Source organism: Cygnus olor, chromosome 2 (genome assembly GCF_009769625.2).
Source record: "Cygnus olor isolate bCygOlo1 chromosome 2, bCygOlo1.pri.v2, whole genome shotgun sequence".
NCBI classification, from domain to species: Eukaryota; Metazoa; Chordata; class Aves; order Anseriformes; family Anatidae; genus Cygnus; species Cygnus olor.
Genome location: NC_049170.1, coordinates 22,072,408 through 22,087,650, shown reverse-complemented (window position 1 = coordinate 22,087,650; position 15,243 = coordinate 22,072,408). Strand labels below are relative to the sequence as shown.

General features: G+C 40.3%; 1 protein-coding gene across 1 annotated transcript in view; it reads right to left on the bottom strand.

The window, feature by feature from the left end:
- Nucleotides 1-15,243, bottom strand: part of CUBN (cubilin) — a 143,942-nt gene that overhangs the window by 75,177 nt on the left and 53,522 nt on the right. The window contains exons 29-30 of the mRNA XM_040547129.1: nucleotides 13,751-13,910; nucleotides 4,168-4,349 (exon numbers count right to left, since the gene is read on the bottom strand). Coding sequence (XP_040403063.1) covers nucleotides 4,168-4,349; nucleotides 13,751-13,910 — 342 coding nt within the window. The remainder of the gene's footprint in view (nucleotides 1-4,167; nucleotides 4,350-13,750; nucleotides 13,911-15,243) is intronic.

Sequence of the window (15,243 nt, the reverse complement as noted above, 5' to 3'; positions counted from 1 at the left end):
AAGGGCTGGAGCAAAAACAATTTAGAGTGTTTCCATGACAAAAAACAATAAAATGTTACTTTTGGCTACAAAGAGGAAAACCAACAGTTACCACATGAAAAAAAAAAAAAAAAAAGAGGGAAAAGAGGATTGATGGAAAGAATGAATTCCAGGGTGTGGTTCACAAAGAGTCACAGGATATCTGAGCTGCAAACAGATAAAAATGAAAATAAAAATAAAAACATTTAGTTTGATCACAGCAACTGATCCAGAGACAAAATAAAGTTGGATGGCATAGCAGGAATGCAGGACACTGTCATAAAGCCCATGGTTTTAATCTGTTCTTATCATTTGCTTCTGCCCTGTTAGCTCCATTTATTGTTAACAGTCAGCATTCCAGAGTTATGAGCAACAGAAAGCTGTTTTTATGTGGTTGGTCACCCTCATGACACAGATTTTCTGGGAGTAAAACTGATCCTTGTTCAGATATAACTGCCAGCAAAGAGAGAGCCCAGCTTTGATAGAAAATCAACTTATATTAATACTTGGTGGTTCTTTATGAGAAGAAATGAGAAGACCAATGCATCTGGTAGATCTGGAAGTGCAGTAGGTTTACAGGGTTCATACAATCATAGAATGGCTCGAGTTGGACAGGATCTTAAGGATCATCTAACTCCAACCCCCTAGTGGGATGCCACCCACTAGATCAGGTTGGCCAAGGCCCCATCCAGCCTGGCCTTGAACACATCCAGGGATGGGGCATCCACAACTTCTTTGGGCAACCTGTTCCAGTGCCTCCCTACCCTTACAGTGAAGAATTCTTCCTAATGTCTAGTCTAAATTTATCCTCTTTTAGTTTGAAACCATTCTCCCTGGTCCTAGAGGGTTCTTTCTTTTTCAGCTCACTTCCACATCTTGCTGTGTCAGCACATATTTAAAGTTTACAAAAACCTGGTAAAAATTAAGAAAAATATGTCATAATTCAACAACACAGGTATGGTCATTTTTCTCTGTATGTGTTTTCAACAGAAGCTCTTAAAAATACTTTTAACTCTTTCATTACATCCAAAATGATGGCTTCTATTTCTATAAAACATTTCTAGAAAACAGGTAAAAACAACTTAAAATTTGCTTCTAAACGTTTGTGAAAGGAGTGGAATCTGGCAGGGAAGAGAGAAAGACAGACTGCTACCATTTCATGAAAGAGGCAAGAAGGACGCTTAGGGGAACTTTTCAAACTCTTGAGTATGCAGAAGTCACGGGGAGAACTGAGGATTTCCTACACAATTTTTTTCCGTAACTTGTCTTAGTGAAACATATGGTAGGAAAGGGATAGTGACATGAAAGGGACAGCTTTTTTAGGAAGCAATGTCAAAGGGAAGGAAAGGGAGACTGGCTACATTTTACAAGAATGAATATACATCAGAAAAATGTGCAAGAGAGAAATATTCACAAAACTATGGTATAAGAATAAAGCCAGCAGGAAAGGTACTGTGATGGGAAAGATCTCTTGGAATTTTCCTACAATTCTCTGCCAGGTGGAAGGGAAGAGGGTGTTTCTAAGCAAAAGCTAAAAGCATCTAGGTCACCAAACCTTGCAATTACTGGAACATTTTTTATTACAAGATAATGTTTTGGAAGAACAACAGAAAAGAATACAATCTTTTGCAATGTTCTAAAAGTAGTTTTCTTCTTTCAGAGAGTAGAGAGACTTAACTGGACGGGGAGGGACAGCAGGGTGCAGAGCTACTTTAGCTCTGATTTTGACTTCCTATTAAAACTGGAAAGTTATTTGGCTTGAAAGAAAACAGGAAGCAGTAGAACTCACTATTCAGAGATAAGGAAAAAGTGAAATCAGGATAATAACTATGAAAAAACATAGACTTTAAAACCCGAAGAACTGATAGACAGGATACTCTTGGGAAGATAGTGTGAGAGTGAAAAGAATATGGGACCCCAGTGATCGTTGAAACATGGTGTGTGTCAAAGGCATACCAGGAACCTTGTTCTTCCTAGCACTTCCCAAACTGTCATGCGCGTGCTTTTCAGACTGGACATATGTAGACAACTACAGAAAAGAAGACTACAAGATAGAACAGCTTCTGAAAACAGTTAACCACATTCTTTTTTTCCCATTAAAATGAGTCATTGTTTGTTCTGCGCAAACTGTATCAATCATGCTGTGAATGTGTAATTTTATAACAAAACCAAGAAAATATATATATGTGGCAAGTTACATAAACCTCTACCAAATGCCTGCAGTTTGGAAGAATAAACTGTTTACTGCCAAACAGCACCTTTGATCTTGCACTAAGACATGAACCAATCTTCCTCAGTAATTTGATTTGTGTTAGTTTATCTGTCAGCAGAACAGAGACAGGTGTTGGGAACTGGATGAGCCAAGACTAGGAGACAAATAACCCAGAGGCATGCCAGTTCTGAGTGCAGAAGTGCAGGAAAATTCAAACAGCAAGGTGGGCATCTGTGCTGACGAATGAGGAGGGCTGGAAACAAGTAATGCATAGCAACTAAATCTGAAATGGTAAAGAAAGAAAACACAAAACCTAAGGTCAGAGACATGAAGCAGAAAGCTGTAGGATCCTCTTAAACATCTTGTTTGAGCAATTGTGTCAGTTGACCCATTCGTTAGACTTTAGGCCAGCACCTCTACTAGTCAAAAAGTTGTTAATCACATGGTTGACAGCCATCTGTAATCTCAACAGATCCTGACTGCTCCTGGGTGACCACCTGTAGGAATAGACATTGTCCTTGTACTATCCAAGAACTGGTCAAACATAGTAGCCTCAGATTTTCTGGCTATTTAATGCATTTCTCTGGGCAAGAGAGCAATGCAACAGACTTCATCAATACCCAAAACAGCCAAAACAGGACATCTACCTGCAGGGATTGGTGTCAACAATGTGGTACACAGTCATACTTGCCAGTGCTACCGAAGAAAAATTCATGGAACAACTTCCTTACATCCAGATCCTACAGAAGCCCCAAAGTTTCTAGGATAGTCAAAATACAGTGTCCATTTGATCAAGACTTCAGCTTCATTGCTAAGCTGGAGAAGACTGTTTTAGGCCCAGAAAGCTAGAGTTAAGTTATACAACTCTTCTACTCACTACAAATGTTTGTAAGCAATGGTCTGGCCATTGGGTACTTATGACCTGCTCTGGGATGTGGGTTAATCTTCCAGGAGTGTTGCTGATGAGTGTGCACTAAGGGCCATAGGCTGAAGAAATCAGTTACAAAGGTAAGAATAGGCAGCAGTGAGTATAGACAGGTGCTGTCTAGCTGTATGCCAGCCTCACATCACATTACCCATCAGAAGAGGAGAAGAAAGGTGAAGTGGTACAAGATCTCTCGATCAATCTTGTGGGGCCATTAGAAAAAGATTCAGATTTCACCCAGGTATTAACAGCAAAAGACCCAACAGTTCCATTAGTGATATCCAATGTCTCTAGTGAGAGCCATCTAGAAGATCCATCATCTAAACAATTTCTTCCTGAAAATAATTTCCCTTCTTCCTACACTGGAAGTCTATTCAAATCTATTAGCTAGGAATTGGTCACCTAGCTGCTTCCCAACAGAAACACAAAGATGTCACATATAGAAAGACCATCCAGTTGTCTGGGTCTCTTAAAGGTCAGTAAGCCCTTAGAAAGGAGGGTCTCTTTTCCCCTTGTTATACCATCCTAAAATGACTAGGACACTGTTTCTTCTTTTATTTTTTTTCTTTATTTTTTTTTCTGAGTACATAGTTTTCAGTGCTCAGGATTATAAATCTCCCCATTTCCTTGAAAGATCCTACACAAGGCCTCACCTTAGCTATCCCCTCTGTGATCCATTATCTTTCTTTCCATCAGGAAATTTTTTATCGACGACACAACACCTCCACCCAGTTCTTTGTAAAAGATGGACTTTTAAAGAGTGAGTTTTTCAAAGCAGTTTTGTCTCATGTTATGAGGTATATAGAGGCTACCATCATTATTAAGGCATACCAACACCAAAGGCATAAAAGTAAAAAGATGTAAGAGCACTGTGGCTTCTGTGACATCTGTGAAACATAACCCTAACCACAGCAGAAATGAGAAATTGCAGTAGACTATTTCTTCTGCTCCTGCAGAAGACAGAAAAGCATATAATTTGTGTATTTTTGAAGACTAAATCTAATACTCTTACCTCCAAAACATCATAGTCGCAGTTTGGGTGATATTCAATATCAAATTCCTGAATGGTCAGTTGAATGCTGCTACCAGGCGTTGTGTGAATGTACCAGATGCATTCCCTATTGCTCGGATATGTGTTGGGGTAGCCAGGGCTGTGAAATGATCCGGAAGTGCCAGAGAGTTCTCCTCCACAACCTGATAACAGAGCAAAGCAGCTTGTCAGTGAGGGGCTCTGGAAAACCTCACTGACAACTCTGTAATGAGGATAGGCATAAGCATTAATTTCATGCACAAGTGTATAGACTGGGCTTGATGGTCTTCTCTGTCAGAGGGAACTGAGGTCCAGCAGGAAGGAGAAATTCAGGAACTGCAGGCTGGACCTGCTGGCACTGCCTGTGCCACTGCCTGTGCAGTAAGCACTTCACGCTCTGTTTTGCCATGCTTCTTGCTTCTCGCCTCAGCATCTGCTTCAACAGCTGAAGAAACTGAGGCACAAAGCAAAAAAATATTCAACACTTTTTGTTTTGGCCTCTAACTTTGTTTCATTGGCTCTGAAAAGCTGAATCAGATCCATCCCTAGCTGTTACTGACCTCAATGAATACACAAACTAAGTTATCATGGGAAGGGCTCGCTATTGTTGTAAAAATGTCATTTCCCACTGATTTAGAAATCATAAAATTAAAGACAATGTAATTTCCCTCAGCCCACTGAACATGGTTACCAGCTGCCAAGTCACAGTGGATGAATTGCCTTTCTGACATTTGGTGGGTTTAACATTCTTTTTTATTGAATTGTAACTGTGCAATTGTCAGACATGCCATTCTTGAAAAGTTATGTATTTTCAGATAAGAAATTATTGCCCCAACCCCACTCGCCAGACCCTTAGGTGATAAAATTCTTGCATATTAAAAGCTAGATTATATGGACCAAACAATGGACCAAATGCAGGCCCCAATTTGACAGCACAAAGTAGATGGAACACCTGAAGCTGCAGTTTTATACAGCATTTACGCGTATATAAATGCTGTACTTGCCTCCTTTGATTTGGTTTCATGGGAAGATGTTATCACTGACACAGTCCCTAGATGCAGGTGTCAGTAGGGTGAGAAGGCACAAGAGTCCTTTCTAGTGTCAGGAAAAACTGAGGTCAGCTACATTCATCATGAAACACCACCTTTGCAGAAGCCAATGGAGTGGCTGTGTATTCATCACATGCAGAAAGCAAAGAAGTTCTGCATTTGTTCTGACTTCATGTGTGTGTCGCTCTGTCTTGCAGCAGCATTTTGTTTCTCTCCACATCACAGGGCCTCAAGGGCTTCATTTAGGCACTAGCTAATCTTTTGCTAACACAGCTTTTACGAGGTCACTCGAGCTTTGTAAGTAAAGCCCACACTCCATCAATCTCTCTTGCTTCATCTCCAGAGGGAAGGTTCTGTCACACAGCAAAAAAGCCCCAAAATACTTAATAGAACCAGCTAAGAAACCATGAGCTGTATATTCCCTGAGGCAAAAATTGTGGTATGCCAGAAGTGATAGATAGTATCAGAGCTTTTATTTAGAAGAGACATTTTGTAACATAAAACCAATAAACTATCCCCCTGATCTGCTCACTAATCAACACAGAAATGAAAGACTCCCTTAATCTCTATCAAATGTATGAATAATTTGCTACTTGAACAAGGTATCTTGACTCTCCTAGTTGCTCTCCTTAACACCCTTTTTTCTTCAGGAAGCTATAAATCAAGATCTTCAATTAAACACAAATATTTTTCTTTACACCTTATGTGGTAAAATTGCAGCTGTGAAAGAGTGGCTGCTAATCCCTGGCAGCATTTGCCATAATCTCTACTACAGGGTCTTCCAGATCCTCACTAAAAACTTGAGTTTGACTCTGCCACAGCTGGCTCTGATGCCTTCTGGGACTGCAAAATGCAAATCTATGAAAGAGCAGTAGTTCTGAAAAGGAGGAAAGCAATACGAGGCTGGTTTAAACTAGACAAGAGCCATCTAACTGCAGACACGAGGAAGATGTCTCCAGGCATGCCAGCTGTGTGACACGGATCTCCGTCACACTGCATTATCCAGTGCCCACAGGAAAACTGCCTCTTAAACCCAAGAATACCCGCAACTGAACAATAGTTGTCTATACCCCAGAAAGGCCTTTTCATGGCTTAGGGTGACCCTACAGGTGAACTGACACAGGCTTAGCTCTCTTCTGTCTTCCTCCCCACCTCACTGCACGTGACACTCTGTCACGCTGCCATTTGCCCTGCAGCCACGAGGCTGTTGTCAAGCTACAGAAGTCTCAGTCAAGGAGCAAAAGAAGCCTCAAAGTGTAGTTGAAACCAATCCTGCCTTCTATCCCTCTGGAGAGACAAAAACAACAGAAAAAGGTAGTACAATTGCTTCCCTGAAGCCTGCTGGCACCGTCAGGTACCTGCTAAGCCCTTGGGAGTTTGCTATCCAGGAACCTTCAGCAGAGAGGAGGAGAGGAAAGCAGCTTCAATGTAACTCACAACCCTGTTTTTTCCCCCAGTGCTTTCAGAAGATGGCTTAATTTTCCTCAAAGGAAACCAGATTGTTGTGGTTTTTTTAAACTGGGGACTAAAAAAAAGCGTGTGGGGAGAGTCCTACAAGTGAATTTGCAGGGTGCGCTACTCTCTTTCCCTCAGCAGCAGGAATGACACGGCTGCTGAGGACAGAGCAGGAGGGAATGCTGCCTTGCCAGCCTGGGAAACAGAAAGATTTCCCAACGAGCCGACCTGCACGGCTGGGCTCCTGAGGGGGTGCGGACAGGGAGGCAGGGGAGTTTCAGCAGGCAAGAACAAAGCCAGTTGCTATTTATCTCAGCCTGAAGAAAGCTGGGAACATTTTAAAACTAAACAGGCAGTTATGACTCAGCTTCTCGTACTAAGAGTTTCCTGATAGCCACAAAGGTTTTTTTTTTTTTTTTTTTTTTTTTTTTTTTTTTTTTTTTTTCAAATTTCAACCCGAAATGGCTCAGAGAGCTTGTGTGCTGCAGTTTGAGGCCCAGAGCTTTCTGTAGCCCCTGCAGGTAGCGTTCAGATTAGTCATGCTCTCTCCAAGAGTGGTTTATATTTTCTCTGAGCTCAATCAATATTCTCTGGATGAGGCTTGTGAAGCCCATGAATAAGAACATCAAACAGTTGTTAATGTGCCATTTCTTTTCTTCCAACTACAAATGTTCCCAGGAAAGGTTTTCTTTAAATAAAAGGAAAAGCAGAGGTAAAGCTCAGATCTCTGTGATTCATTTCTTACAATGAATGTGCAGAACTTATCTTGCCAATCTTTTATTAGTTGTTTGCAAACTGAAATTGCTTGAGTTTATGCCCAGGTATTTGCTGAATAACACCTGAAAAAAGGACCCACCGTTCTTTGCAAACATGTGAACTATTTTGACTGACCTGCACATGAGAGCAGAAACCTCTGTATCAGAGCAGAAATGTAATACCTGAACTCTCTGGCCAGCTGGAAAAAAGCCTCTGTATTATGTTTAGGCTTTTGTATGGATGAGATAAGAATCATTTCTGTTATGCCTTTTTTTTTTTTTTGAAAATATAGATGATTTTAACATGATACTTACAAGAATAGTTCAGAGATTGAATTTTTTAAAAGTGAATTTAGAATTTGATCCCTAATTTATTCAATATCTTCCCCGTTTTCGTTAGCCACAAAGTTCTCGTAGCATTATCCCTTTCTTTGATTCCACTACAGATACAAGCAATGAAGGAAAACTAATCTATAAGTATTTTTCATATTATGTGTGCATTACCGATGAAGACAAATTCTCTTTGCTGAAATGCTTGTATTAAGCTTTGAAATCTGCCTTGACTGATAGCTCAAATTATCAGAAAAGATATCAAAGAAATTACATTCATTTAAATGGTGTTCAGGCTGAATATATACATGTATATGTATATGCATATATATTTACACACATAAATATATGTGTATATATGCATGGATTTTGCATTTAAGAGGAAAAAGCAGGAGAAAAGTCGGTCCTGTGTTTTGAAACACACAGCTTTATGTACCCTATCCTTTTCCTATTTTTTAAGCAAGCAAAGCAATAAGTTTTTATTTGACCTAGAATGTAACTCATAGAAGAGTAGCCTGCCTACTTACTCAGATGCTGAAATAGGAAAAGTTTAAATTATAATGTAATCATCTCAGCTAATTAAGCTTATTCCATTGCTGGAATCACCATTAAATGAACACAAACCTTCTCCCAGTGCTTACATTGTTTCCAAAAATCGCATTATATTTTGCTTCGATTAAAATAAATGGAGTTTTTGCTGTATATGACAACAAAGGAAAAAAATAAGATTTGGTGTTTAGGGATAAACAAAAATGAGGAGGCAGAACTTCTAAATTGCTGCATAACTTCAGGTCTCATTGAAACAACAGTGAATTTGAAACCATTCTGATCCAAGTAGAATATCTTAAAAAAAAAATTCACAGCACAGAAATGCATGGTCTTGCTGTATATGGACAGCTATATGGACAGCTGTACTGCAGAAAAGTTTCTTGCAGCTGAACTGCATTATGGCATATGCTCAGTTTCTGCAGACTTTTTGCAGTCATTTTGGAAACTTCTGCCTTGCAGTTAAACTGAGAAAAAAAAAAAAAAAAAGAAAAAAGAAAACAGGGAGGGGAAATATTGTTTTAGAAGTGTAAAGGTCTTGGAATTCCCTTGAAAAATGTTTAAAACAACTACCTAACCTGGTGTTAGTTGCTAGGACGTCAGTCAACAAATAGAAAGCTCAGGAAACATGTATTTGTTGTTTTTGCTTTTCTCTGCCTAAATCTTAGTAGTCATTGAAGATTGTGCAAGGGATGATTTATAGATGTCTTACCATATTACTGCCTGTCTGGTTAGCAGATGGTGTTCATTAACCAAAGAAGAACGCCTATTCTCATAAATAATTATAGATGAATACAGAAGTAGTAATCTGTGGAAACCTCTATTATTTGCAAGGTTTTCGGATTTATTCATGGCTGTGTTTTAGCCACACGTTAGAAAAGTCCCTTCCATAAAGCTTAAAGTGAGTTGACATTGTTCCTGTAAAGTCAGAGTCAGGGAAATGAAAGGTTTCAGGGTTGTTCCATTTGTTGTGCTCATACTGAAATATTTCAGTAAACATTAACTGATTGTAGCTGTGTGGAGCACTTAGAATGAGCCTGTGAGTCTCTGTACAGTCTCTGTACAGAGAATGGAGTACAGAATGAGTCTGTACTACACTAATACTTGCACGAAGCATGACTTGGATTTGATTCTGAAATCTTTTACTTTGAGTAGATTTATTTCATAGAATATTATCCAATGGAGCAAGTGGGATATTTTTTATGATGAAGCCTTATGCAAGAGAATAAAAATTCAACTGAGAAAACGTGTGGGTTTTTTGTTGTTTTTTTTTGTTTGTTTGTTTTGTTTTCTCCTTTCTGATTTGTTAATTACTTCTGTAGCTTTCATTATTATTGTTTTATCAGTCTCCTGAGTTCTTGTATTTTCTTCTATATGTTCCTGTCTGATATCAGTGAGATGGATAGTAGATAAAGGTAGACTACAGGGACCCAGGGACTTAAAGGCGCATTTAGGCATGTAAACAGGAGCTGAATCCTCCAAGATACTGAATGTCCACAGTTCCTGTAGCAGCTGCCAGTGTTCAGTGTTTAAAAAAAGGCCTTTCTCTAGCTCTCAGGCATTGATTGAACAGTTTAACAACAAGCATTGTAAGAAAAATTTGGTCTTTATTCTTATATATTAGTCAGGGAGGGGAGGCAGTGGGGGGAGGTGAGCAGCCTGCTGAAGGAACAAAATTTAATTCATCATCATGTCTCACAGAGAACATGTTTTTTAATAGCCAGACTGCAATACAAAAAGCCGACTGAACCCGGTACACCCCCAATTCAGAGCAACTGCTCGGGACTTTAAAAGATCAGATCCTGTGCATCTCAGACTTAACGTGACAAAAAGACACTGAAAAGGAATAGTCATTTTTGAAAACTGAACTAATGGTGATTTGTCCAAGGCTACACAAGAAATGGACCGCAGAGTTAGGATTCAGGCTCAGGAAATCTAGGCCTTAGCTCCCTGATTGACCGGCAGTGCAATAGCAATATTCTCTCCAGCAATCCTAATGGATATCTGACAAATATCTGCAGTGAATGGCTTCTGCATCTTAATCCAGCATGTTTCTGTTATGCTTCCCTGAAGAACTAACAAACTATTTCACATTTTACCTGCAAATATACTGAAAAACAATCTTTAGTTATTTTATGTCTTTTAATAGCTTTCATCTTCTGAAAATATGGACTCAGTGTAACGAAAACTGCTCTTCTCATGCACTAAGTGGGATTTCTCCACTCCCTGTCCATCCGTTATGGTTCCCTAGGGAAATCTAACAGAAAGAAGATGATGGCAAAGGAAAAGAGCAATACTTTAGGGCTACATTATTCATTTCTCACCAGTGTGCTCTGCTTCTTTTTTAAAGGGGGAGTTAATGTGTCACAGAAAACAGAACAGCAGACGCAAATTTTGACTATGCTGAGAAGAGCTGATTAAATTTATAAGCTCTACTGACAATGAAGCAGCCTGATGAGCAAGCTTCCAATGAAACACTGATCTATATATATATATATAAAGCAGCCAGTGCCTACACACACATTGCTTAATAAGGTAAGTGACAGGTCTAGGAAATATGTCTTCTCAGATAGTGACAGTTGTCACTGGTGTAATTTTGCACTGAGAGACCTTTGACCTTTTGGCCTCCTGATTTTTTTATTTTTTTTAGGACAGCATTCAACTAGCATGCCATCTTTGCAACATCCAGCCTGTTAGCAAGAGTTTGTTCATTCTCAAAGGGCCAATATATGTCCCCAAATATATTTGCCTGTGTTAAGCTTCCTAATAAACAACAGAACTGGAATGAGCACCTTGCAGGGTCAAGCTTTCCTGTGGTGAATCAAGACTCCTGAGGCCCTGCCTGCAGAAGGAAACACTACCAATTCTGGCTAAATCAATTCTATATCCTGCTTAATCAATGGAAGCCCTTTAGGCGAACAGTGTTATTTCAGAATCAAAACCACTTTTAAAATGAATTCTTTGCACTTCAGCTTTCTTTACAAGTTAAAACTATGTAAGACATTATAAATATAAATAGCAGCATTTCCACAAGATCAGTTACTCATTATGCCTTTGGGAAAGCCTGAAGACTGGGTTTCCGTCAGCAACTGAAAAGCAGCAGCTTAGTAAGTGGGAAGAACAGATGCAAATGTTTCAATTCTAAACACTTCGTATTCGTGTCATGTCCGTCTGCAGGGGCTCCTCATGTCAGTTATCAATGAGGTAAGCTTTTGGCTTGCTGTGATCACCTCATAACTGCTAGCAAAGCTACCAGAAAGAGTGTCTGAAGTGAACTGTATCAGGCACATGGTGGCAAACAGAAGTGCTGCTCTCTTTGATTACCAAAGCATGTGAATGTTGTTGATATACATCTCATAGATGCTTCGCAACTGCCAGCTGAGGAGCACATGAACAGCCTGAGAAATAGTTCACAGGAGCTTGAACTCCAGAGCACACATTTGTCACTTGAGTAGAAGTAAGATCTCTTTCTGAAAATATATATAGCCTTGTTATTTTCTTGTCAGGTGAGATGTTATTAGACCCAGGTTCAGTTTCTCATAGGGATTTGCCCTCAGGGAAGAGGGGACCTGAATACTTCACTCCGAAATTCTCAATTCAAAGGCAGCATCTGCTGCATTCCCCAATAGTAGGGGACTTTCTTCACCAAGCTTTTTTTTTTTTTTTTTTTTGTGCATTGAAAGATTTTCAGAAGGCAGAAGTGAACATAGCACCTGGACCACAGCAACGTACCTAATTTTATCCAGTCTAAGGCAGCAGTATACACCCAGACAATGTAGCCATGAAGGGCAAGAGGGCTACCCATATTTGTGTGCACCAACCAAGAAAAAAAGGAAATGTCTGCAACATACAGAAAGAAGATGACTGCAGTCAGCTCTGGAGGAACTTGCACTCATATTACAGGCTGTCAGGAGTCACAGCTGTGATGTGCAGAGCCTGCAACGACTTCCCTAGGAGCCAGCCCTATCTGAACCCACACATCCTGCTCTGCTGCTCAGACATGGTCCCACATTAGCAGTCTGGGCTTTGTTTCATGCCCAGAAACAAACAGAGGGGCAGTGCTGGCCGACAGAGAAGTGAATGTGTCAGTGCAGAAAAGGAGTGCAGGGGGGGTAGGAGAGGGCTGGAGAGTCCGGGAAATGATTGTGGCAGGGGGAGCTGGAGGGAAAGCACAGAGTGCTTACCACGCAGGCAGATCTTGGAAAGCTTTGAGAGCTTTAGAAAAGCAAGTTAACCCAGAACCATGGCTACTGTATGGAGCTGATGTCATCTGGCTCTGTGCATAAAAGCCTCCACTTTTTCTTCTTTTGTGTGGTCCCAGAATGACATCACCTCGGAGCACAAGGACATACCTTTGTGCTGCAGCACTTCCCCTGCTGGCTCTGCCACACATCTCACTCCTCCCGCTTACGTCCCTCCTTTGCCCAGAAATGCTCCCTGACCTCCACTGAATGCAAAACAGCACTGTCTAGTCAGAGAGAGCCTTTTGGGAGCCCGTGAACGCCAGCAATCCGTGGTAGCACAGAGGAGCTCCTATTCAAACAATGTATAGCATGCCATACACCTCAGCAACCCGCAGTAGGGCCTCTGCAGCCGATTTCAGCTGCTTTACAATGCTGTCAAAGCTGAATGGTGTGAACTGATTAGACAGACAGGGCAACTGTGGCTATTTAATTATTTTCAAGGTTGAATCCTCTTTCATGGGGTGTACAATGGCATATGATTTAATCTTGTTGCAGTCCAATATTGCTGTTAAGTAAGTAGAGTGAAGAAGTTGCATTTGTAGCCTCACTTAAGAAGTGTACAATCATTGTACAATCACTAACAGATTGGTTTATAATTGGCATGCATGCTTGCCTATTTAACGAGGCCTGTGATGCTCTTTGTGACATGCAGCACAAGAGAAAAAAAAAACACCCAAAGCACATCCTGGCCAATGTTATTTCATGCAGAGAAAGGAGGGGGGCAGAGGCTGGAAGGTTGGAAGTGAACGCACTGCCCAAGAAAACAATCGCCACTAAAGAAAACTAGAGAGAAGCCTGCAGAGAGAAAAAAATAAAAAAGGAAGTCTATAGGAATCAGGCAAACTGAGAGCTGAGTGTTTCCTATTAGAAAGTCCAAGTCCCCCTTTAACGGTGTATATCTCCTTTTCAGCACATAAATTCTGAAGATACACCTCATCCTGTGCCTATTCCTTTAGATGAAAGGGTATTTTGCTTACAGCCTGTGATCAGGTAATCGTCAAAGGTGTAGCATGTGCAGAAACATTCACTGAGAAAGTATTGGAGCAATTATGAGTAAATGCAATATTTTCAGTGCTCTAATGGGTTATTTCGACTTAGCTAACACAGGAGTGCCCTAAGCTGGGACTCTACTATGTGTACAGAAAAGAAGAAAACATGCTTTCCCTGAAAAACCTGGTTAACTTACCATTGACATGCCACAGCATCTGGAACCCACTTCTAGCGTTCAGTCCATCAGAATAAAATGCCACATGAAGGCTGGTCCCTGTGGTGCTCCCTGCCAGCGGAAGAGACTGTCCACAGAAAGTGCCTATCAGGCTGGATCGTTCATCAGGTCCATCATAGAGCTGAAATGAAACAAAGAATATCCCAGTAGGTAAAAAGCAGATCCCCAGTTCTTAGTGTTTTGCATAAGATGTTGAAGAAAGCAGTGAAGCTCCAACGCTGCCACCCTGACGCAGCAATATCAGCCATGGGGAATGTGGGAAGGTTTGGATGAAACAATGACCATATGCAATTCAGTATGTCTCAAAACCTGGCTGGACATCATGTAGAGCAGAAAGGTCTTGCTGTTTCTGTTTTGGTGTGTATTAGGGGTTGCTGGGGAAGAAGATAAGAGGCAAACACAACAAAAAACTGAAATAGAAAGAAATAGGGGATGTCATAGGTCCAATTTTACCATGCATCTAGCATATTCAGTGCCTCCAGAGCCTTTGGTGATAATTCAGATTATTTACTCATTTCTGTAAGACTGCACTCAGGTGATTTCAGGACTGACTGAACTTATGGTGGACTAAACCAAGGAGTCAGCATCACCAGAGCCTCACAGTGTAGTGACGACAAACTGAAAACAAAAAGCAAAACAAATCCTCCAAAACCACAAGGCAAAATTCTCGTGTTTGTTTATTTTGTCATGTTCTTATGCTTGTGTCCTACTTTGGAGGAGAAGTGGAGTCATGATTTCTGAACTTTTGCACCTAGAAATACTTTACTTTTTATCTCCAAGTCATATTCTACGTGATTGTATTTTGACAGTCAGAGTTTTGGCAGATGTAGCCAGCCTGAAAATCTTTCTGTTCCCCAAACACAAAAGAGAATTCTTCCATCCTACTCTTGAAACACTAATGCTCTAAAAAAAATGGAACAAATAAAATGATAAGGAAATATTCCTGCATTTAAATCTTGAAATCTGAAGCTAGTCAAATGCTCAAATTCAAATAAAAACACTTAAGACATGTTTTCATGGAGTCATAGTGGGTGCCCTGAGCTTTTGAGCCTCTTTACATCAGTTGTCTCCAAACAGGTTTAAAGGTTTTTTCTCATCCTAGACAGTGGATACGGCACTTTTTTCATATCCAGTAAATCACACTGAATATGCATCTATGTTCTTCACCAAGTATTGCAATGCTCAGTGTCATTATTCAGGGGGAAAGGTGTATAAATTTTGCAAACCTGGTAAAAATTAAATATAAATAAATTGCATTTGAATATGATATCAGATTGCCACTTGTTGTCAAGTTATGAGTTGCTTTACTGTTTCTTTTGTTACCGTGATTCTGAACGTTTAGAACAGGAACCCTCACGTTTTTTTACCACTTTGCTGCAGTTCATCCAATCTTCTGTCTCACAGAAGAGCACATCTTCCTAACACAGCCCAGCAAATTACTGGCACAGAAACCA